This window comes from Dendrobates tinctorius, unplaced genomic scaffold (assembly GCF_039654945.1).
Source record: "Dendrobates tinctorius isolate UK_male_01 unplaced genomic scaffold, ASM3965494v1 ptg000019l, whole genome shotgun sequence".
Taxonomy (NCBI): domain Eukaryota; kingdom Metazoa; phylum Chordata; class Amphibia; order Anura; family Dendrobatidae; genus Dendrobates; species Dendrobates tinctorius.
The window spans coordinates 26,265,676-26,290,978 of NW_027361687.1; the positions used below are offsets into that span (position 1 = coordinate 26,265,676).

At 44.6% G+C, this 25,303-nt stretch overlaps 1 protein-coding gene across 1 annotated transcript in view; it reads right to left on the reverse strand.

The window, feature by feature from the left end:
* Positions 1 to 25,303, reverse strand: part of PLCB2 (phospholipase C beta 2) — a 191,495-nt gene that overhangs the window by 129,428 nt on the left and 36,764 nt on the right. The window contains exons 2-3 of the mRNA XM_073566732.1: positions 13,480 to 13,557; positions 5,533 to 5,601 (exon numbers count right to left, since the gene is read on the reverse strand). Coding sequence (XP_073422833.1) covers positions 5,533 to 5,601; positions 13,480 to 13,557 — 147 coding nt within the window. The remainder of the gene's footprint in view (positions 1 to 5,532; positions 5,602 to 13,479; positions 13,558 to 25,303) is intronic.

Consider the following 25,303-nt stretch of genomic DNA (forward strand, 5'->3'; position numbering starts at 1 on the left):
CTTGTGGCTACTTAGCAGAGATGACTGCGTCTTCTGCGGCCCAGCGATCACATAATCACCGGGTGCAGCAGAGGAAGCACTGACAGTGTTACCAATGCTGTATACAGTGGCATACCATCAATAGTAGCAGACCATGCAGCTGCTATGGGGCCCAGAGAGGTGAGGGGGCCTGGATGGGTGAGGGGGCCTGCGGCGGCCGCTGCGGTTTGGCAGCTGTGCTGACACTGTACTATCTCCTTTAATTAAATGTAAGCAACGGCCGCCGTATACACACGGGCCCCTTGACGCACCCCTTTCCTTGTTTCCTGGTCAGCAGTTGGCTGAAGTCTCTGGTTGGATTTGCATAAGAACGCCATGCCTCCTAGCAGCCAGAGAGGTAGCAGCACAAGTGCATTGCAGGAAGCAGAAGGGTCTCTGGTGCTGATGGGCTACATGTACAAGGAGATGTGTTATAATGAAGGGTCCTGTCTGCACATGTAGGCTGTCTGTCAGTGGTGGGCTGTGCTTGGTCAGGATGTAGCAGAGCGCTGTGTATTCCCCCTGCAGAACATGAGCTCACAAGAAGGAGTTAAGATGTTGCTCTTTCGGAGGAGGGAGGAGACCCAGCCCTCTGTCAGGAGGTGGATGAGGTGTGTGAAGGACTTTGGCTTCCTCCCTGTGAATTGTGACATAACATTGCTTCCTCAGTAGTGATGTGTCGCTTGTGAACGATCCTATTCAAAGAGCCGGCTCCCTGCTGTGAACGAAATGAGCCGGCTCTGCAGAGAGAAGGAGCTGAGTTTTTTTTTTTTCTGGCGCCTGGCAGCTTCAGCTTAGTGAAGCCTGACGGTGACTTATCTGGGGGGAGGAGCGATCAGGAGAGGAGGAGATGTGGAGTTGTGGGCAATAAATAAATGCAGGTGAGTTAACCCTTCAGTTCCAAATATATCCTGCCAGTTCCTCCATGGCAAATATGGCATGTGACTATGTGTAGTAGTAGGAGGGACTCAGCACATTGTTTGTCATCATCTGCAATGACCTGTGCATTACCTTTAGTCCCAAATAAAGATCTACTTTACTGGCCCCTCATCCCTGGCGTATACATACAGTATATGGTATGTGTAGGAGGAAAGGCTCAGCACATTGTTTGGTATATCATCTTCTCATAGTGTTAGGCCAGGTTCACATTGCGCTAATGGCCCTGCGTTCAACGGGATCCATTACATAGCGGCACTAACGCACCCATTGGCCGCAATGATACTAACGCATCCAAACGCATGATGTGTTACTTCATGGCGCACCCCCCAAATGCTGCAGACCGCGTTCCAGGGTGCGCCATGAAGTAACGCATCATGCCGATTTTGGATGCGTTAGTATTATTGCGGCCAAAGGGTGCGTTAATGCTGCTATGTAATGGATCCTGTTGAACGCAGGGCCAGGAGGATTCAGGACAACACTACAGGGAGGAGGATAGACGACGTCAGTTGTTGCTGCTAAGGGCTCATACTCACTTGCGAGAGAGTTGCGTGTTTCTCGTCTGAGTCTCTTGCATGGAAACCTGGCACTGCCGCCAGCACTGGGACTGAAGCGTGCGGTTACATGTACTTCTATACAGCCGCCCTCTCCAGTCCGAGTGCCGGCGGCAGTGCCAGGTTTCCATGTGAGAGACTCGCACAAGAATCACACAACTCTCTCGCAAGTGAGTAAGATCCCTAAGGGTAGCGTAAGTAATATAAAGTGATTTTAGACAAAACCTGTGGAGAGATCTAGGTCCAGCTCCAGTCAATATATAGAGTTCATCTGGTTTCACACTTGCATATTTTGGCTGCACACGGATCGGTTTTCGTCTCCATTGACTTTCAGTGGTGACGGATGGGACTTGCATGTGCATCTAGTTGTCACCGTTTTCCCACAGATCCGTATGTCTGCATATTTTTTTCAGATGCACAAAAACGCAACTTGTTGCAGTTTTGTGTCATCTGAAAAACACGCAGGGAGAGGGAGACACACGGATCCGTGGCTACACGTCTGGAATTAACTTGGAGCTCTATGGAGCACGGATCCAGGACAACACGGATCCATATGCAGGGATCCGTTTTGTGGCACTGAGCATGCTCGGAAGCGAGGGATGTGCTGTATGGGAAAGTGATGAAACTATATGGGAACAGACTGCAGACATAATGTAGACTACGTCTGCATGCTGCTCTGTCATACAGTGATCTTTCCTGCCTCACTAGAAGGGCTTATGCCCTATGTTACAGTGTGGTAATGATGATAAAATGTATTGGGAGCATGTATATAACATGGGGGCACCTGGTTAGGGGCTGTATGAGTGGGGCTGCGTTCACACTAGTGTTTTGGTACGATGCGTAGTGATGCGTAGCAATCCTGATGCATCCTGATCCAGATTACATGCTAACATAGATAAAGAAGGCAATTAAGCATTAAATGCTACAGTACGTCCAGCTGTACAAGAAATGGGACCAAATGTGAAAAAATAAACATCAGGAAGGGAAAAAAAATGTGAAAATGAGCTGATTTTCCTGAGTAATGAGTGAAGAGCTGTAACCAGCAGAACGCAACGGCGATTAAACACTAATTGGATGGAGGACGAGCGATGCTGCCGGAGAGGAGATAGCACTGTGCCGCGCTATGACTCTGGGGCAGGATTACAGATCTTTGAAAGAAACTAAGGCATATAGAGGATTAATGTGTGGGCAAGAATGCTTTAACCCCTTCTCGCTGACAAAACGTATACTTGCATCCTAGATATGATGATCATGCCTTTTGTCTGTTTATAATACCCCTGGGAGGTGATGGGAAGACACAATGTGTAGTTCTTGCCATTTAAAATTCCTTTATGTATCACTCATCATAGTGACCTATTGTCATTCAATCTGATTCTGGGGGGGGAAAAAAACTTAAAGGGAGTCTGAACACAAAATGACTGCAAGTACAGGTGCTCAGTGCACCCTTGGTGAGGCCAGTCTAGGGCACCTTCTGTCTGCTTTCTATCTAGCTCTGCCAAGGGTGCACTGAGGACATATTTGGTATGAGCAGTCATTTTGTGCCGACAGATTCCATAATCGCTGGTCTTATTGTAGACAGCTTAATGAGGTTGTCTTGCTTAATCTTCCATTTTGACTTTTACAAGGAATATATCAAATTGGATGTAAGTGTTTTACTTCTTCTTTTACTCAAATGAGAAAAAAATCAAAGACTAGCTATAAAATTAATTGTTTGACCTATAACATGCATGCCTGGAGTTAAGAGCACCTGTTTTGTTTTTTTTTTGTTTTTTTTTGGGGGGGGGGCCCATTCAGACTTTTGCTATGGGGCCCCATGATTTCTATGTACGCCCCTGGCTGTATACACAGAGTTTGTTCAGCACTCTGAATCAGGAGGACAGAGATGGTAATAAACCATCTCTGCCTTCTCCATGGAGAGTCTGATAGCTCCCTGCTTCGTCAGCTGCATGATCTTGTGCAAGCAGCTTACTCTGCATTAACATTTTAGAACATCAGTGCATAGCAAAGCGCGCAACATTTGGACATTTAAAGTCTATGAGCTATCCTGAAAGTATGTACTGTATACTTAAAGCTCCCACTGGTACTTGCTTCTGGTTGAACAGGGGAATGAATGAAGGACCAAAATTGGGACGCTGATGAAGAAGGAATGGTCAGGGAAAGCTGCAACGTACAACAGATCATCTCCCTCACCCACTGTATCTGCAGAGAAGGTAAAAGATCATCACGACCACATTGTCCAAGCTTTTTTGGACTTTATTTCAGTTCCTTTTTTTCTTTCATCAGAATGAAGTGTGTGAAGGAAGAAGATGCCAATGCTAAGCAGCTCTCCCTGCACTCACAGCATTACCCTAGCTTTACATGCAAAGCAGTGAATCCCTTTCTCTTTGGCCAAGTATAAAATTGGGATAAATCACCTTATTTTGCAAAACAAACTGTATGAATTAACACAGTCCAAAATACATATGTGATGAGCAAAAAAGAACGTCCATTCATGAAATATACAAACACAACCACCAGAAATAAAGCTGGAGGAAAAAACGTTGCGTAGCCCCAAAAATTTTTTTAAAGATAAAAAATCTTTATTGATGAAATATAGTTAAAAAATATAATAATATATTAAATGCAAATGCTAATCAAGCTTGTGGAACTCAAAAGAGTGCAGAACACCGGAATAAATCATGCAAATGAGTAATGGCAAAGAAGCACACCTGTAGTTCAGACCAGAAAATTAAAAAAGTGTTTTAGAAAATTTTTTCGATACATGAAATTATTGAATACACATAATATCCACATATTAAATTGCATAGTGCAAAAAAAATCATTTAAGCAGTGAAAAAATGTTAAATCTCACATAATGAAAACATTATAATTAGAACAGATATCTGGCACCTGAACTGTAGATTATAACATGTGTAGGTTAATCCAAAATGCTGCAGAGCCGTCAATGGATTCTAGGTAAAGGATATACAGTATCTCCTACAATAAAGTGCTTGCGTGCACATAAACAATGAGATACCATAAACCAAAAAGAAATGAAAAAGCAGCAACCAAAAAATATAGTGCAAATGCATGTGTATCTGAAATGAAGTGCTTGTGTACACATATAAGTATAATACCCTCTGTCAAATGAAGAGCACAAGAAAAAAAAAATACTGCACTACACTAATATTTTTTTAAGGGTGCTTTTAAGGTATAAAATGCGCACCTGTACATAAAACAATGGTGCTTAAACTATGAGGCAAAAAGAGATTAGCAGCAATAAAGTGTGGTTATACCTGAAAGTGCTTCAATGCAGGAATGCCCGGTGTGTGCTCCAACCCCGACAGCGCCGTTTCGCTAAATGCTTCCTCTCTATTTTTTTTGGACTGCGCAACGTTTTTTCCTCCAGCTTTATTTCTGGTGGTTGTGTTTGTATAAAAAAAACTGTATGCATTATTAAATAGATCCCTTGAACCCATTGAGGATGGTGATCTTACTGTAAATACCAATGGCAGAATAGATGTATAATCCTTCATGAAGGTTTACACTTACTTTCTCCACCCACCTGGCCTGATTGATAGCTCCTGTTTGCTGATGATCTCCTCCCACCTGCCCCGTTATCTTTTCCTCAGTGTACCGCCTCCCTGCTGCTAAAATCTTTATAGTACAAGCTATAGTTGTAAGTCAAGCCTCAAGGGACAAGACTAGAGATCTCTCACTCGGAACACTCTTCGTAGCAGGATTATACAGCTGTGGATTTTAAAAGTAAGTACACCAACTTCATCAGGTCCATTAGATACATTTTTACTAATTTTTGTAGCTAGAAAAATCTGGTGACAGATCCGCTTTAAGGTACCAGTAATGAAAACGTGATTACTAATTTTTAGCAACTGTAGCCAGAACTACACATCTCATATTCATTAAGTCTAAGGTAACATTACACAAACTGGAGACAAAAGAAACTGATATACAGTAAATGTAACAACAGAATACATCATGCGCAATACATCTGGTTACCATTTACCACCAATGATAAATTGAATACCTTGGGGATTTTGGCATATTTTCCATATCGTGTGTCCCGGATACTGGTCAGCTCGATAAATTCTATTTCCTGTAAAAGTGATATAAACAAATTGAAACTAACTTAGAAGTGTTAAAGTTCTTTATTATCCACTAGTATACCAAATTCTAAGCAAAGTATTAAAGGGGCATTCTGGTTTTAAGGTTTCTTTAAAAACAAGAATCTGAGCTGATTCTCACCATTCCCTCCAGTGCTGCCTCTCGCCACTGCCTGATCTCTGTTGACAGGCTGCAGGGTTTACATCAAATGACCACTGCGGCCAATCACTGACTTTGGCCATTGAAGAGGCTGTTCATTGTAGCTGCTGGGCTCAATGATTGCCTACAGCATTTACACATAGTGTAGTCATGACATCAACACTGCAGCCGGTCAATAAAAACCAGTGGCAGGAGCGGAGAGGTATGGCTAGAGCAGTAATGGAATTGGAGGATGGATTCTGTTTGCAGATGCAGCATCTTAAAAGCATAATGGCATGATAATACTGCATGGTGTCTGCAGCATTACGGCTTCACATTATGGGCAGGAAAAGTGTAACAAGCTTTTTCTCACCATTTACAGTTTCTTATATTACAGAATTGCAATGTATCTGTAAAAATTATATCAGCGAGAAAAAATAATCGCTCATCTGCACTGCCTGATTGAAAACCGGTGGTCCGAGTGCAGTCCATTTCTTTCACGAACAGTACTCAGACCGAAAATATGGTAGCGTGAACGAGCCCATAATATGATGATGTGAGACACATGCAGGACACAGCAGAGCGCTCAGAGTCGACTGTCTCCTGCGTTTTAGCATCACACAATGAGAGACACCAGCACGGCAGCGTTCCTCTCTTGCCAAAATGCAGAAGACAGTCTGCTCTGAGCATTCTTGTCTCACATTATGAGTGATGCGCTGTTGGAGAAGCTTTAACTCCAACTTAAAAGTTTCTCGGATTCAGTCAATGGCTGGTAAGAACAGACAAATACACCGTTTTTGATTTCCAACATTCTCCAAAGAATTCTGGAGCTCTCGCTTATTTATATCCTTCGTGAATACAGGTTTTCCATATATATATATTTAGACAGCTTACTTGTTAACTTACTTGCTTTGAGCTGCTGTCAGTCAGTATCGGGGGTTCAATTACAGCGTCTGAACCAGCGTCGGCGCCAACACCATGACTGAAACCTGAATGCTACCAGGAAGAATAAAGTTCATTTCTTCCTGATAGTGGGACTTAAAGTGTGGACACTGGGAAGCTTCAGAACACTAATAACCTGAATATTAACCCCATAGCTTCAGGTTAATAGTGGTTTTTCAAATGACAGGTTCTGTCACGATCCCTTTTTGGATCTGTCAGATTGTGGATTCTCTTTTATAAACTTTTTCCCTTTCAGGCCATCGGGGGTTAATGTCAGTTTTTGCCCCCCGGTGGCCGCTGGTGTTACTACATGTTTAGTTAGTTAGCAGGTGGTGACTACTCCCACTACTCTTTATAAGGCCACCTGTTATGAATGGGTCACCGAGGAGGATAGCAGGCCCAGGTAAGCTATAGAAAACCAGAGAGGTTGGTAACTAAGCGGATTGCAGACCCCTGATCCTATCCACACAACTAGCAGTAGCCGTGGAGCGTACCTACAATGATCCTAGTCGCCTCGGCACAGCCGGAGAGCTAACTAAGCCTAAAGCAAGAAAGGGGAAATCTAAACTGCCTCGGAGCAGACCCCAAAGGAATAGATGGCCCCCAAACATATATTGTCGGGGAGACAAGATGAAAACACAAACGCAGGCAGAAAAATAGACTGAGCAAACGATAGGGCCCACACTGACTAGACAGGAAAGGAAAGACACCGTCTGCAATCACGCAAAAAACCCTGAAAAAAGTCCAACACGTCTGTTGCACAAAAACACTGAAGTCGCATGACTTCGCCCCCCACTATATCAGCACTCTGGTATATTCTGAAAGCAAAGCAAAAAGAGACCAATATAAAAGGGGACAAAACAAACTGGCACATACAGTAACATATGGGCGGTGATTCAGCACAGCCCCAGCTGGAGCAAGCTGACCCGCACAAAGCAGAGATAAACAAAACCAGATCAAATGCAAACAGAATAGCAAATGAACCACTTAGCTGAACATGCAGGGAAAGAGCAGGAGACATCAGACCTCAGAAGGAACAGGAAGGAAATCAGCAGCAGGGATAGAGGGAGTCAGCTGTCTTAAATCCCAGTTAGAAACCCCAGATCTCCAATCGTCTTCCTCATTATCAGGTGGCAAGCCTCTGTCAATCAGATCAGCTCCACTACCTCCAGTAACCACCAGAGGGAGCCCAGAAAGAGAACTCTCAATCTGACCAGCTCCACTATCTTCAGTAATCACCAGAGGGAAGCCAGAGAGAGAATTCACAACAAATCCCACTACTGCCCCGTGACATTATTACCAACCATCCATTTTTTTTGGTGAGTCATGGCCCTAATGCATACCTTTGTCCAAAAACTGCAGACCCTCACTGAGGAGCGTAGGGTGCTGTGTGGTGTGGTGGAGCAGCAGCTGCAGCAGTTGGTGGGGTTTGGGGCCGCAGCTCAGGTTCAGGCTCAACCAGAACCCAAGTTATCTCTCCCAGACAGGTTTTCTGGAGGGAGAGATAATTTTTTGCTTTTTTCAGGAGGCCTGCAAGCTACACTTAAGGCTCCACCCTCATTCATTAGGGAGTGAGGAACAGCGGGTTGGATTTATCATATCCCTCCTTAAAGGTGATCGCCAATCCTGGGCCTTCTCCCTGCCGGCCGATTCGCCATCTCTACGGTCGGTGAACGTTTTTTTTGCGGCTTTGGCGAATATGCCCCCTGTAGTCCTTGCTAGGGAGGAGGACTCATTGGTGCAGTCAGACGAGCCCAGGCAGGTGGGAGGAGTTGGTTCCCCAACGGCGTTGCCTGCGGTTCATCTTGGTTTGGGGGCATGTTTTAGCTGTGGGCAGACTGGTCATTTTATCAGGGTCTGCCTGGCTCGTGCTAAAACTTCCGTACCACCTAAGAAGCCACATCCCCCTGGTCGTGTGGAGGGAGGCGACCAGGGAGTGTATATTTCATTCATTTTGCCCTCTCTGTGTACTTTGTCAGCAGAAATAGTGGTTGGCGGGGTACCTGAGGGAGCGGGAGTCAATCTGATGGGCGCTCACTTTGTCCAGACCCATGGCCTGAGGTGTAGGATGCTGGCCAAACCCCTAAGCATCCAGGCCATTGACTCTGTCCCACTGAGCCAGGTGAGGTTGGCCCAAGTCATGGAAAATATACATCTGCGTATAGGGACTCATCATGTAGAGTCCCTGTCATGCTACGTCTTGGGGGGGAATGCCATCACCTATCGTTTTAGGCCTCCCTTGGTTGGAAAAACACAACCGGGTCATAGATTGGTGCTCTAGGGAAGTAGTCAGCTGGGATCAGTCATGTGAGGGCTGCTGCCTGGGGGCTACTGTCTCTGCCATCTTTCTACAACTGTCCCCTTCTTCTCCAGTGGGGGCAGCAGAGGTGCTGCCAGGGATTAGGGGCAAGTCTCTACCGTCACCACATGCTAACTGTGGGTGTCGGAGTCCTCTTAGGAGGAGGGGTCAGAGGAGGGTGGTGACACCTTCTGAGTATTGTGGGGGTGTGAGTGTGACGACACAGGGGGACATCTCTGTTGTCGGTGCTGTGAAGAGTTCACCATCTTTTGGCAGGCGTGTGCGTGGCAATAAACGTTCAGGTCCGGACCTGTGTGTGAATGAGTACGTATTGCTGTCTGTTGTGAATTCTCTCTCTGGCTTCCGTCTGGTGATTACTGAAGATAGTGGAGCTGGTCAGATTGAGAGTTCTCTTTCTGGGCTCCCTCTGGTGGTTACTGGAGGTAGTGGAGCTGATCTGATTGACAGAGGCTTGCCACCTGATAATGAGGAAGTTGATTGGAGATCTGGGGTTTCTAATTGGGATTTAAGACAACTGACTCCCTCTATCCCTGCTGCTGATTTTTTTTTCCTGTGCCTCCTGAGGTCTGATGTCTCCTGCTCTTTCCCTGCATGTTCAGCTAAGTGGTTCATTTGCTATTCTGTTTGCATTTGATCTGGTTTTGTTTATCTCTGCTTTGTGCGGGTCAGCTAGCTCCGGCTGGGGCTGTGCTGAATCACCGCCCATATGTTACTGTATGTGCCAGTTTGTTTTGTCCCCTTTTATATTGGTCTCTTTTTGCTTTGCTTTCAGAATATACCAGAGTGCTGATATAGTGGGGGGCGAAGTCGTGCGACTTCAGTGTTTTTGTGCATCAGACGTGTTGGACCTATTGCAGGGTTTTTTGCGTGATTGCAGACAGTGTCTTTCCTTTCCTGTCCTGTCTAGTCGGTGTGGGCCCCATCATTTGCTGAGTCTATTTTTATGCCTGCGTTTGTGTTTTCATCTTGTCTCACCGACAATATGTTTGGGGGCTATCTATTCCCGGAGCGAGCAGTTTAGGCTTCCCCTTTCTTGCTATAGGCTTAGTTAGCTCTCCGGCTGTGCTGAGGTGGCTAGGATCATATTAGGCATGCTCCACGGCTACTGCTAGTTGTGTGGACAGGATCAGGGGTCTGCATCCGCTTAGTTACCAACCTCTCTGGTTTTCTGTGGCTTAGCCTGGCCTGCTATCCTCCTCGGTGACCCATTCATAACAGCTGTCCACCAAAAACATCCGGTGGAGATGTGCTGTTGGGGTCTGGAGTTCTTGGGTGATTGGGCCGCATCGGGTGTCGGCCATCCTCGGCACGGGGACTTACCAGCTGGAGCTACCCCCAATAATGCCCATACTCAACTCATTCCCCAGGTCGGCGCTCTGGAGATTTGTGGTGCCTCCAGAGCCTACGTTGCCACTCCCATTTGCCCACGTTTACCATAAACCTGCGAGTGAGGTGGTTGCTGAGGTGAAATCTGGTGGATCTAGGCATCCTCACCTTAGGTAGTTTTCTGGTGAGGTGCAGTGTTGAGGGCCCAGAGGCCCCTCATTGAAGGAGGGGTACTTGTTATGAATGGGTCACCGAGGAGGAAAACACCTAAACAAGCTAAGCCCAGAAAAACCAGAGAGGTTGGTAACTATGCAGATTGCAGATCCCTGATCCTAACCACACAACTAGCAGCAGCCGTGGAGCGTACCTACGATGTACCTAGACGCCTCGTCACGGCCGGAGGACTAAATAAGCCTAAAGCAAGAAAAGGGGAAAACTAACTGCCCCAGAGCAGACCACAAAGGAATAGACAGCCCCCACACATGTATTGACAGTGAAACCAGATGAAAACACAAACACAGGCAATAAAATAGGCTGAGCAAATGATGGAGCCCAAACTAACTAGAAAGGAAAGACACTGTCTGCAATCTGCCCAAAACCCTACAAAATAATGTCCAACATCTCTGAAATATTCTGAGACAGAGCAAAAAGAGGCCAATCTAATAAGGGACAAAAAGCAAATTGGCAAATACAGATAAATACGAGTGGAAATTCAGCACAGCCCCAGCCGGAGCTGGCTGACCACACAAAAAACTGAATAGAACAACAAAATCAAGTGTGAACGTTAGCAGAAAAACTGGAACAGAGCTGAGAACCAAGACCTGACAAGCAGAAGGAATCACCAGCACCAGAGTAGGGCGTCGGCTGTCTTAAATCCAATCTGAGATTCCTGAGGTCCAATCGTCATCCTCATTATCAGGTGGCAAATCTCTACTGATTAAATCAGCCTCATTACCTCCTGTTACCACCAGAGGGAGCCTGGAAGGAGAACTCACAACTGGTAGACCAGAAAATGAACTCACAACAGGTACTGTCACGATCCATTTTTGGATCTGTCAGATTCTGGATTCTCTTTTATAAACTTCTTCCCTTTCAGGCCATTGGGGGTTAATGTCAGTTTTTGCCCTGGTGACCGCTGGTGTTACTACAACTGTAGTTGGTCGGCTGCTGGGTTTCCCCCCGGTGGCTTCTGGTGTTACTACATGTTTAGTTAGTCAGCAGGTGGTGACTACTCCGACTTCCCTTTATAAGGCCACCTGGTGCTGCAGATCACTGTTGGTAACACTGGTCATTTACTAACCAACCTTGGTGAAGACTGGACCTACCTGGTGCAGAGGGGGTTCAGCTTATCTGGAGCAGTGGTGATGCTGCTGGATGCTGATCGAGTGCCTTACTCTGCTGCTGAGAGCATTGGCAGCAGATAAAGGTAAGTTTTGGTTTTTAGTTGCTATAACTCCATGGTGTCTGTTTTATACTTCCTTTCGTGTTATTGGTGCAGTTCACTTTATTCCCTGTCTCACCTCCTGGGGCGGGGGTTGGGTGTTTAGCTCAGGGCTAAACAGGAGATAGGGACAGGTCGGGGACTTGGGCCTCACTACCATCAAATGTACCCCCAAGTTAAGGAGAGTCAGGGCACCCCCTTTAGCCTGAGGGGCAGTTCAGGGGCCCTAGTTCAACATCTCCTGTTTCCCAGCAACAGCCCCGTGACAGGTTCTCTTTAAGAGGAGAGCATTTATTGGAGACTACACTTCAGCATTATCACCCTTGGGTGCATGAATGCTCTCTAAGGCTACTTTCACACTTGCGTTAGGAGGCGCAGCATACGCTGCATGTGACCTGCCTACCCTATCTTTAGCATTGGGTACGCAGGCCGTGCCCAGGTATGCTTTTGCCTGTGCATGCGTCCTTTTGACGGTGCGCCGGCCACACCAAAATGCAACACGTTGCGTTTGGTGCAGGTCGGCGCACCGTCAAAGAAGCATGCGCTGGCAAAAGCATACCTGCGCACGGCCTGTGGACCCAATGCTAAAGATAGGGTACGCAGGTCACATGCAGCGTCATGCGCCCATAGGCGGAGCTGACCGGAGGAGGTACGGCAGGGGCGGAGCTTCACGCCGAGCGTACGCTGCGCCTCCTAACGCAAGTGTGAAAGTAGCCTTAGAGAGCATTCATGCACCCAAGGGTGATAATGCTGAAGTGTAGTCTCCAATAAATGCTCTCCTCTTAAAGAGAACCTGTCACGGGGCTGTTGCTGGGAAACAGGAGATGTGGAACTAGGGCCGCATGCAGCGTCATGCGCCCATAGGCGGAGCTGACCGGAGGAGGCGCAGCAGGTGGCGGAGCTTCATGTTGAGCGTACACTGTGCCTCCTAATGCAAGTGTGAAAGTAGCTTAAGTGGCCCATCTGCAGAAGGAATCCGAACTCCAATTACATAGACATAGAGTGCAAATGATGCACCAGCCTGAAGAAAGCTAAGAAAGGGGATTGGAGTCCACATTGGTTTCGTCCCTTTTTCAAATATATGAACAAATAGTCTAATAAAGTCAATGACTAATTCTAACTATCCATGCTGGACTCAATAATGTAAAAATATTAGAGTTTAGTTATTCTTTAAGGGGTATTTATCATTCCCACCATTCTGAAAACAAAGACCAAAAAATTGACTGAGGCTACTTTCAGACTAGTGTTCGGAGGCGCAGGGCCGCCGCTAAGCTCCGCCCCCGGCTGCACCTCCTCCGATCAGCTCCTGCTATGATCGCATAATGCTGCATGCGATCAGCGTACCCTATAGTTATCGTTGGGTACGCTGGCCGTGCGCTGGTATGATTTTACAATACTAAAATATGACAGAATAGTAAAATAATGTGTTAAGCTTCATTCACATGTACTCCTTTTTTTTGTATACAAGAAAGAACAGACCATTTTTCATCAGTGTGATGATCTGATTTTTTTTTTTTTTTTTTTTTTTTTCCATTTTTGGTCCTTGTGCCCAGTCTTGCTATCTGTGTTATATTCATTTTTATCAAATGCAAAGAGAAAAAAATAATTCAAAATGTCTCCTATCTATTAAACAGGATATATGTGAATGAGACTTGGGCAACACTGGAAAATCTACAAAATGTAGTAGATAAGAATATCCTTACTTTGCTCTGGAAAGTCCAGTACAGGTAATAACCCTTCAGGTCTACACGTAGAATAACTGGAGAAGCTGTAGACGTTTCCTGTAAGAATGAATAGAAATGAACTTATTTACATATTATATGAGAGTCCGTCAATGTCCTGCGCATCTGTATGGTTTTGGCCGAATGGTGTAAATTTCTCGAAAGAATTGAAATAAAGTAAATAGTAATGACTTTAATTTTCTTATAAATTTCTTCTTGAATTATCAGTTCCGTTTCAATCCTTTAATAATTCCACATAATCTGTAATATAACTCTGATCCCTGTGTATTACAGTTGGCACTTGTCAGTCAGCTCCTGAGCCTGTGATAAACAATGCTTATGACTTCAATGCATACGGTTGTGTGAAAAAGTGTATGTTTCCTCTTCTTTTGTATGTTTGTCACACTTAAATGTTTCAGATCACAGAGCAAATTTAAATATAGATAAGACAAGTGATCACAAAATGCAGTTTTTAAATGAAGGTCTTTATTGTTAAGGGAAAAAGAAATCCAAACCTACCGAGCCCTGTGTGAAAAAGTGATTGCCCCCTAAACCTAATAACTGGTGGGCCATAACTGGCAATGAGTCTGTTACGACACTCTGGAGGAATTTTGGACACTCATCTTTGCAGAATTGTTGTTATTCAACCACATTGGAGGTTTCCGAGCATGAACCGCCTTTTTAATGTCATGCCACAGCATCTCAATCGGATTAAGGTCAGGACTTTGACTAGTCTTAATTTTGTTTTTCTTAAGCCATTCAGAGGTAGACTTGCTGGTGCATTTTGGCTAATTGTCCTGCTGCATATCTCAAGTGTGCTTCAGCTTGAGGTGGCGAACAGATGGACGGACATTCTCCTTCAGGATTTTTTGGTAGACAGCAGAATTCATGGTTCCATTTACCACAGCAAGTTTTCCAGGTCATGATGCAACCAAGCAACTCCAGTCCCTCACGCTACCACCTCCATATATTACTGTTGGCATGATGTTCCTTTTCTGAAATGCTATGTTACCTCTATGCCAGATGTAATGGGACATACATTTTCCCAATAGCTCAACTTTTGCCTCGTCCGTCACAAAGTATTCTCTCAAAAGTCTTGGGGATCATCCAGATGTTTTCTGGCAAAACTGAGTCGAGACTTTATGTTTTTATTGCTCAGCAGTGGTTTTCATCTTGGAACTCAGCCATGCAGGCCATTTTTGCCCAGTCTCTTTCTTAATGGTGGAGTCATGAACAGTGACCTCAAGTGAGGCAGTTGAATTTTGTTGCTGGTATTTTGTGATCTCTTGGATGAGTCGTCGTCGCTGCGCTTTTGGGGTAATTTTGGTCAGCTGGCCACTCCTGGAAAGGTTCACCACTCTTCCGTATTTTCACCATTTGTGGATAATAGCTCTCACTGTGGTTCACTGGAGTCCCAAAGCTTTAGAATTGGCTTTGCAACTTTTTCCAGACTGATAGATCTCAATTACTTTCTAATTTGTTCCAGGATTTCTTTGGATTTCTACATGATGTCTAGCTTTTGAGGATTTTTAGATCTGCGTAACTTTCTCAGGCAGGTCCTATTTAAGTGATTTCTTGATTGAGAACAGGTGTTGCAGTAATCAGGCCTGGCTGTGGCAAGGGAATTTCAACTCTGCCTCCCAAAGTGTGATAAACCACAGTTAATTTATGTTTTAAGGTGCGTGGCAATCTTTTTTCACACAGTGTCCTGGAAGTTTAGATTTCTTTTTCCCTCCCTTAATAATAAAGACCTTCATTTAAAAACTGCATTTTGTGTTTACTTGTGTTATCTTTCTCTATTTTTCCTATTTGTTTAGTGATCTGAAACATTTAACCCCTTTGTGACCGGGCCAATTTTTTAAATTCTGACCAATGTCAATTTATGTGGTCATAACTCTGGAATGCTTCAACAAATCCCAGTGATTTTGAGATTGTTTGTTTTTTTTCGTGGCACATTATAATTTATGATATATTTTGTGTTTATTAATAAAAAAAAATATCAGAACCTTGGCAAAAATGAAAAAAAAGTTGCAATTTTCAAACTTTGAATGATTATCCCTTTAATCCAGATAGTCATACCACAGAAAAACATTAATAAATCACATTTCCCTCATGCCTGCTTTACATCAGCACCATTTTTAAAACACCAATTTATTTTGTTAGCCTTTTAGGAGGTTTAAAAATGTAGCAGCAATTTGACATTTTTTTTCAAGGAAATTTGCAAAATGTATTTTGTGAGGGACCTATCCAGGTTTGAAGTGACTTTAGGGGTGCTATATATTGGAAAACTCCAAACATGATACCATTTTCAAAACTGCACCCCCTGACACATTGAAAACTGCTGTCAGGTAGTTTATTAACCCTTCAGGTTATTTTCAGGAATTAATGCAAAGTGGTATAGCAGGAATGAAAAAGTGTTTGTTTACCACCTAGATGTCACTAACTTCTGAACTGACCGCTATAGCCGGGAGACTCTAAGGCCGCTATTTGGCCATGAACTGCTATGGCAAACATCTGGACCACACAATCATGATCTCGGTGTGTAAATTAGATTAAAGCGGAAGCCCCCACAATCTATTATCCATTTATTAGATGGTCACTTTTGACAGCAGCAACTAAGGGGTTAAACAGATATGGAGGGTGCCAACATCGATCATTTGTGATACAGCAAGTTGTCAGCTATAGTGGACAGCCGACAGATGCTGGATGGTCACCTGTATGGGGATGATAGTCCCTTATATCTCAGGTAAGTAAATATACGTATTGGCGGTCATGAAGGGGTATTAAGTGTGACAAACATGCAATAGAATAGGAAATCAGGAAGGGGCAAACACTTTTTCACACAACTGTATATGTCTGTGGTTGAGAACGGGTTACTTACTACCATAAGGTTTTTAGATGGAGTATTTCTGTGCCTATTCATTTCTTATAACATGTTTAAAGCAGGCTTATAGAGTTAAAGGGATTTCTGAGTTATTTATTGTTATTTGAATAACAAATAAAGTAATTTACTAATATACTTGCATATTTGAAAATCCAACAATGGTACATATTTAATCCCTGTAATGGAGTCCTGAACATTTAAGGGGGTTCCCTCCCGAAGCGCACAGCTTTTCGGCTTTCTGTTTGCTGGTGGTGGGGGAGGAGACTACTGGTGCTTGATAGGTCGGATCAGCAGCATCAGTGCACCACTTGCCTAAACTGTTCGCTGTCCCCTGCAGTAAGCAGAGGCAGCATTGGAGGAGCACGGTGCCACTGAGGTTGATCGAATCTGCCAGCTTGAGAGTAGTGCTTAAAGGCTCTCTAGACAAGAGCTTGCAAGAGCCGAACTCCGTACATAGAACGGTCACTGCTGATAGACTGCAAAGGTGGTCAGTAACCTAGGCAACAAGCAGTAAACAATGCATTTAAAAAATTCTTGAGAATGGGGAAGATTTTTAAAAACAAGTAAATTACAAAGCTGCTTCTTTTTACAGGGCTAAAGACAACTCTCTTTAAAGTTTAACTGCTTTTAATGCCAGATAGAATCGGCAAAACAAAAGAGAGAAAGCTCCCTCCATATGGCAAAACATCACCTTACACAGGCGAGGCTCCACTTCTGAAACCGCGAGACATGACACAAAAACAGTACATGTCAGAAAAGGAAAGTATATTAGTAAGTTCCTTTATTTGTCATTTCCATTGTTACCATGTAAACCTACATAACAGTGCTTGTGCAATAGTAGGTTACACAACTCCATACCACTGCCCGGTGCTCACATAATGTAATGTCATCTATCTGAAATAATGAGGTCGTACTGTGCACAAAGAATATCGCCATGCAGTGCTGCAATAATACTGCCCGTTATGAAAGTAAAGTATTCACATAGAATGGAAATAATACCTTCATCCAGTGCCTTACAGCTGTAAGAGGGGCAATGACTGGACAATATCATTGGTTCAGTTGGTATTGATCACCAGGTTTGTGCAATCCCACCAGAGAGCAGCATTATATAAGGGCAGTGACCCTGATTAGGGCGATTTATGACTTACTTTACTGGCTGCTGCGGTTGTAATAAATTCCCTGCTTGTTCTGCTGTAGATCGAGCAACGCTCTGAATGCTGAGCCCTTTATAACACCACCCACAGCACTGGTTGGCAACTTTCTGTGTATAACTGCACCCACACCACTGATTGACAGCTTTCTGTATATAACCCCGCCCACAGCACTGATTGGTAACTTTCTGTGTATAACCGCACCCACACCACTGATTGACAGCTTTCTGTGTACACTGTGTATTGTCAGCTGTTAATTAGTAGTGTGGGGGGGGTAATTCAGGGCAGGAGGACTAGATGGCACAAGACAGATAGTCTTGTATTAAATCTCTTGCTGATAAAACACTGATTTTATTGAAACTACAGCACACAGCCCAATAAGTGACACATCTTTGGAATCAGCATGTTTGCTCATACACCATGCTACTCTCTGATTACATATAAAATCTGTTGACGGATTCTCTTTACGCGTTACCTTCCAGCAGGTGACTGGTGACTTCATACAGACCCCAAAGTGCTCTTCCTACACACCAGTCATTAGAAGATGTCTCAATTTAATGTCGACTCTCAGCATAAGGGCTCATACCCATTTACGAGAAAAATAACGGTCCAATTTCCGGACTGAAAAAAGGGACAAGTGCTGTGCGAGTGTCATGCGAGTGTAATGTGATTTCCACGTGATTTTTCCACTGAACATCTGTATGACATGCGCATGACATGCGTATGCAATCCGTATGCAATGTGATTTTAACATGAGCTTTTACATACAGCAGTTCTCTCAATGTTAAATCTTATGTTAAAATAGCATTGTAAAAAAAAACTGTACACATTTAAAAAAAAATCTTCAAAACATACATATATATGTGTATATAGATAGATACTGTGTGTATATATAGATATATATGTGTGTGTATATAGATAGATATAGCAAAAGCCTGCAGATGCCGCATACAGTAAAGAATAGGTTCGAATAGAATAGATAAGATATGTACACATAGTATAGGTATATATATATGTCACACAGAAGGGTGGTAGTTCACTGAGGATGCCCAGACTCCCCGCCTGACCCGCGGTGAACTCGGCAGCGTGGGGAAATGTTCAGAAACTTTCCCACGCTACTGAGTTCATGTCCGGTCAGGCAGGGAGGCTGCGCAGGCAGCTTTTCATTCATTACACAGTGGTTTACAGCCGGGGCGGTCGCATTAGCACTGCTTACGGTTGTGAACTATTCTGCTCAAAAAAATAAAGGGAACACAAACAGCCTGTTGCAAATGGAATAGTGTTCCTTTTATTTTTTTGAGCAGCATATTTAACCCCTTGAGATGGATTGCAGCGTGACTGTACGGCGGATAGGTATGGGATATTGTTGATTTTTTTATTTTTTACAGGAGAACAAGGGCTTCAATTGGATTGGGAGTTTAATAAAGATGGAAAAATATGTGTTTAATTATTTCATTAAAAGACTTTATTCTTAATGTGTTCTTTTTTAACCCTTTCATAAAACTGGATTAATAATGGATAGGTGTCTTATTGACACCTCTCCATTATTAGCCAGGCTTAATGTCACCTTGCAATAGCAAGATGACATTAACCCCTTATTACTCCATATGCTACCCACTACAGGGCAATGAGAAGAGAGAGGTTAAGTGCCGGAATTGACGCCTTTTCTGGGGTGGCTAGGGGCAGACGTTTTTAGCCGGGAGAGGGCAATAATCATGTTCCCTCTCTAGGCTATTAATATCTGCCCTCAGTCACTGGCTTTCCTTTTCTGGTGGAGAAAATTGCACAGGAGCCCACACCAGTTTTTTCCGTGAATTAATTCTTTAAATTAACACCTACAGCTCCAATATTTTACACACACTAATAACATTATTAGTGAGGGACATATATAAATCTAACTGATATGCAATGGTTTACTGTCTGTAAACCATGTGTCATATCCTGTCGGGTGCTGTAATGATTTTACAGAAGCCAACAATTGAATTATCAGCTATTCTGCTATCTATAGCTCTTTCATGCTCGGGTGAAGCGGGTAGAGCGTGCAGTTGTGGCTGTTACTGCACCTGCATGGGAATAGCGGAGACGTGTATGTCACTTGCGCAGGCGCAACTGACACTGCCGTGGTGCCTTGTGGGATTCGGGGACAGCGGCTGGAAGTCCCAACTGGCGATTTTTGTGTGTATATATATATATATAGCTCAAAAAAATAAAGGGAACACTTAACCAACAAAATGTACTAGGATGTGTTCCATTTATTTTTTTGACCAGTGTATATATACACCTATTCTACGTGTATATAGGTATTCTATCTTTTCTATTTTAACCTGTCACTGTGATTTTACTGTATAGCTGCATATGAATTGCCGGCTTTTCAAAGGACACTGGTGCGTGGGCGAGTGCTGTCCGATTTTTTTTTTTTTTTTTCTCGCACCCATTGACTTCCATTGGCAAGTCTCGTCTGAGAATCGCAGCAATACGCAGCATTCTGTGTTTTTTTTCTGTCCATTTTTCGGCTGAGAAAAAACTCGCAAATGAGATGTCACCTATTGAATAACATTGGTCCGAGTGCAATCCGATTTTTTTTTTTATCGGATTGCACTTGTCCATATTTCTCGCAAGTGAGTACAAGCCCTAAGTTTTCAACATAGCAACATTTTCAAAACAGGAAGGGGGTCACTTCTATACCTGGCCGTATTCCTGATAGTCCTTCTTCAACAAATCCCTTCTACACCTCAGATTCAGTCCACTACTCTATTGAAATGGTCCTACCAGACCAAACCACAGGTGTAATGGCATCCAACATCCCAAAATACATGGGTCTACAAAGCAGTCTGTCATCTCCAAAATGTGATGTAATCTATTTAAACAGTCATATGCACCCTTGTTGTGGCTGAGGGCTCAAGGCATTGTTCCACCCACTCAATCATTATGTTGCATCTCTCAGAGTATCCACACGGTCAAGCTAAATCACACCTCTCACCCTTCTGGAGACCCCACTCATGAGCAGATGCTGCAAACCCGTAAGAGCGATGAAAGGACACCAATACTGACACGGAGTGCATGCACAAGGCTTCTATTTCGTCAGTGCAGACTTGCAAGACTGGGGAAAATAAGCTCTCTTGGGAAAATAAGAGCTGTCAATCAAGCTGAGGGCAGGCACAGCGTGTTGACTGATGACTGAGAGGCTGCAATGGTACACTGAGCCCTTGTGCCAACGGTGCACCAAGGAACCCTCATTTACGTATTAAATAATTTTTCTGTACATATAAAGGAATAAACTCTATACTGTATGTATGAATTATATATGGAATCCCCTATAGAACTGTATCAGTAATTTAGTTTGTATTTTGGTCACGACAGCAGGGTGTACATAGAAATCATTGGGCCCCATAGCCCATAGCAGAAGTTCTAATTGATCCCTCTTTCAAAAATAAAGTTATATTCAGCGGGATCACGGAAGAGCATATCTCACAACGTTGCAGTGCTTACAAAGCAATTTTACTTCTATTGATGCCCCTAGATTCCCCTCCTCACTTTCATTATCATCATACAGTATGAAGCCAGCATAAATGTCAGCCCAAAACACAGTATGATACCCCCTACAGAGAATTCGTCCACGGTACCCTCCACAAGTACACTACGATGACCCTACTGTACCCTTCCATCAATCCCCTGTCAAAGTAAAGTGAACTTAACACAGTATTACGCCCCTACTGTAACCCCATACAGTCCTCTAAATAGTACAACGGACCATCATACAGAATAATAGCCTTCACATACCTCCACACAGTATGATGGCTCAATACAACCCTCTACACTGTATGGTGGGCTAAAACAGTATAATGGTGCCTACACAGTATGATGGACCCAACACACTAAATAATTTCTCGCTTACAGTATAATTGTCCCCACATAGCTCTGCAAACAGTATAATAGCCCCCTACACCACATAACCCTGCAAACGTGTAATGGCCCCCACATAAACCTTCAAACAGTATAATTGTTATGTCCCATGAATGAGACATTTTTCAGACTGTCCTGTACATTTCACATGCTGTATTGCACATTGTATCTCACATTGTTTTATTGTTGCTATGTGTTCCTGTGTTTTGCATAGCTGAAATCCTCCCTTTCCATGAAGTTTGTCTCTTCTGTCTCCCTCTTCTGGTGTGATGTCACTTCCTTCTTCTTCCTCCCTGTGTCTCAGTCTCCATCTTGGCTTCATTAGAGGCACATGCGCTTTTACCTGCTGCTGTTTGTATGCATTCAACAAGAATTCTTAAAGAAATCAAAGTCTCTTCTGGATTCTTCATAACATGTGTGCCGGCAGCTGAGTTAAGCTATCTGTGACCGTCGCCAATTGTAAGTAAGGTGAAGAGATCCAGCATCTCACAGAGCTATATTTGCAGCCACAGGCCACGGGGACAGAATAATAATGGTCCCCACATAGCCACAAGGTCATGCAAACACCGGCTACCTGGCAGGTTTAGAGTAAGGCATGGGAAAGAGTGGTGCTCGCTAGTTAAAGGAATGCCAGTCGATACGTGTGATCGGGCGAGATGCGACGTGGTGGTAGAACTCCTGAATCAGCTCAAGAGTAGAGGCGTGTCGGGTACATTAGCGCAGCGTCATTTATCGGGAATAGCCTTTTTCTTTCAGCTAGTGGGATGGGCCGATGTAACTAAATATTTTTTCATGAAGCAAGCCGTAAAAGGCTGGAAAAGGCTTCAACCTAGTCAGGAATGCCGTTGCCCCATTTCTTTAAGTCTGTTACACGATATTATCACTATCTCTAAAACGTTATGCAGGACACAATACGAGTCAATCCTAATATCTACAGCATTTGCAATCGCATTCTTCGGGGCGCTGCGAATCAGCAAACTAGTGTGGCAGTCAAAAACAGCATCAATAGGTGGGTTAATTAATGAGGATCTTGTAATATGTAGTGACGCTTTTCGCATTAGAGTGCGAAGATCCAAATGTGACCCAACGGGTAGAGGGTCGTGGGTCCTGGTCAAGGCTCTAGATGGCCCCATATGCCCTGTTAAAATAGTCAGACACTATGCGGCTATAAGAGACGAAAGTAAATTTTTTTCTCTCACACACTGACGGGTCCCCGCTTACTAAGTATCAATTTCACACAATTTTTAAGCAATGTCTACAAGCTGTCGGTGTAAACCCTAAGGGTGTGTGCACACGCTGCGGATCCGCAGCGGTTTTTGCTGCAGTGTACAGTACCATAATATCCTATGGGAAATGGAAACCGGAGTGCAGACGGTGCGGATTTTTCCACGCGGATTTGCTGCGGTTTCTAATCCGCAGAAAGAATTGACATGTCAATTCTTTCTGCAGATTCCGCTGCGGTTTACCATCTCCATTGTAGAGGTGATAAACCGCAGGCTAATCCGCAGATAAACCGCAGGTCTTTTGACCTGCGGATTTACCTGCGGATTTTGCAAAATCCGCGTGGATTAATCCGCAGCAGAATCTGCAGCGTGTGCACACACCCTAAAGAATATGGAACGCATTCTTTTAGAATCGGAGCGGCCACTGAAGCAGCTAGGGCCGGTGTAGCAGAAGTTGAATTACAGAGATTTGGCTGTTGGAAATCCGCATGCTTTGCAAGATACATAAGACCAGACCTGCTATAACATATCTTGTCTCTTACAGGAGGTCATAAGCCCACAGTTTGGGTTTTGAGACATTCTTTCATTTATTGGACGTGCAAAAGAGCCGAAGTATGCCCGAGCGGAAAATTTTTTTACTTCCCACGAATAGAGGTCAACTGGAGAGGCATCAGAGGGCACCAGTGGGATCAATTCTTCCCGGAGGTGGTAAAAATGTCTAAAATGGCCAAAGGGCCGCTGATATTGGTTTTACATGCTGATGGTAATGATTTGTGCAAGCAAACAGGTGCGGAGCTCTTCACAACAATGAAAACGGACATAAAGCGGGCTGTTTGTTTTATACCAGATATGGTGGTGGTGTGGTCCGTTATAATACCACGAGCGGTTTGGCATGGAGCTAAAGACCCTAAAGCCATCGACAAGTTGTCACGCCCCCTTACTTGCGCAGCCCCAGGCGCACCTCCCGCTGCGCTCCCACTCCACGGCGCGTCCCCACTCCCGACATCCGGCCTCCTAGACGTCGGTCCTGCGCGCATGCACCCGACGTTCCACCCGGCGCTCAGACTGATGGGACCTCTGACGCGGTGGCTCCGCCCCATCATGGCGGCGCCCACCGGCTATATCTTCCCGGCGTCTCCCTAGGTAAGACGCCTGTTATTCTTATCCGGTGTCGCTGTCCGTTCGGCCAGCGTTCGCCAATTCTTCAGGCCCTGTCCTGCTTCTGTGTATTTTCTGCCGGTTCTACCGCTAGCAGCCTCTGTGTCCTCCCCCATTGCTCTCCCTGTGTCCCTGTCTTTCCAGCTCTCGTGTCTCTCTCCCTGCTCCCATCTTGGGTAGGCTTTCTGTGTGTCTCTTGCTTATTAGAGTCTTGGTTTGTTCTTCCTGAGCTCCGTTTCTTATATGTTATCATATATCTCCCTCTCTTGCAGCCTCCAGTCTCCACCTGACCCGGGTACTCCCTGTCTCTCAGTTCCGCAGTCTCTGTTACCTCCCTCTGTTGTTGCATCTCGGATCCTCTGCCTCTGCCTCCCTGGTGCCTACCCAGTCGTCCCTTTGGCTCCGGCTGTCACGGTTTCATCCCTTGTGGGCCTGCCCCTAACACTCCCTGTATAGGGGGTGGTTCCACCTGGCCAGCTCGCCCGCAGGGGCTCTGGAGCCGTGACCCAGAGGGTCCACTCCGGGTTGTACTAGTCTCCTTACCTCTCCATAGCACAACCGTAGCACAAATCAAGGAGAAAGTTAAACGCGAAAATGGCAAAGTTTGTCAAATAAAACTACGGAATCGTAGTTCACCACCACAACCTGGAACAAGAAATCTCACTCTTCCTAAGACCGGACGGAGTGCATCTTACAGATATCGGGCTAGATGTATTTTTATCTAATTTGCAGGACAGGGTTGAACAGGCCTTAAAGATGTTGTGTGGGGGTCGGAGTCCTGTGTAGGTCATACACATGATCCTCCGTGGCGGCAGTGTAGAGGGGGCAAGGTTCGTAACCTCTCATCTGCTGCCTTGCCCAGCGGTCAGTGATGGGACTTACAGCTATGAGACCGTTGCGAATTGTACTTGCCTCTCTCTGCTTATTAAACTGTGACTGACCTGTTCAACCCATTCATGTTTGTCGGTGTTTTGTTATTAGGGGATTGGTGGGAGGCGGGAAGGCACTGCTTACGACACACAGGTCTCTGCAGTCTGGCTGGCACGGTACTGCATAAGGAACGTGCATCTGACTGTAGAGCCCCCATAGACTTAATTTAGAAGGTAACTCTGTGCAGTGCCTTCCCTCCAACTACTCCCCCACAGGTGATGCCATAATTAGGATGCCCCACTGACCAACGGGAAGAGAGAGGAAGGGGAGTCCGGTCACACCATCAGGGGTTAAATTCAGGTAATAGGGGTGGGGTCTTCCTCCCCGGCTGGATCACTAGAAGATTTTGACCCACCCTCCCTCCCTTATAGATTAGCGGATGTGCGGTGCAACTTTTGTTTAAAATTTATATCTTTTTATAAAATAAATATATATATATATATATATTTGTTTTGTGCAAATTTATTATTCACGTTATCTTGCTATTATGTCACAGCGGTAGTTTAGAGGGGGCAAGGTTCATAACCTCTCATCTGCTGCCTTGCCCAGCGGTCAGT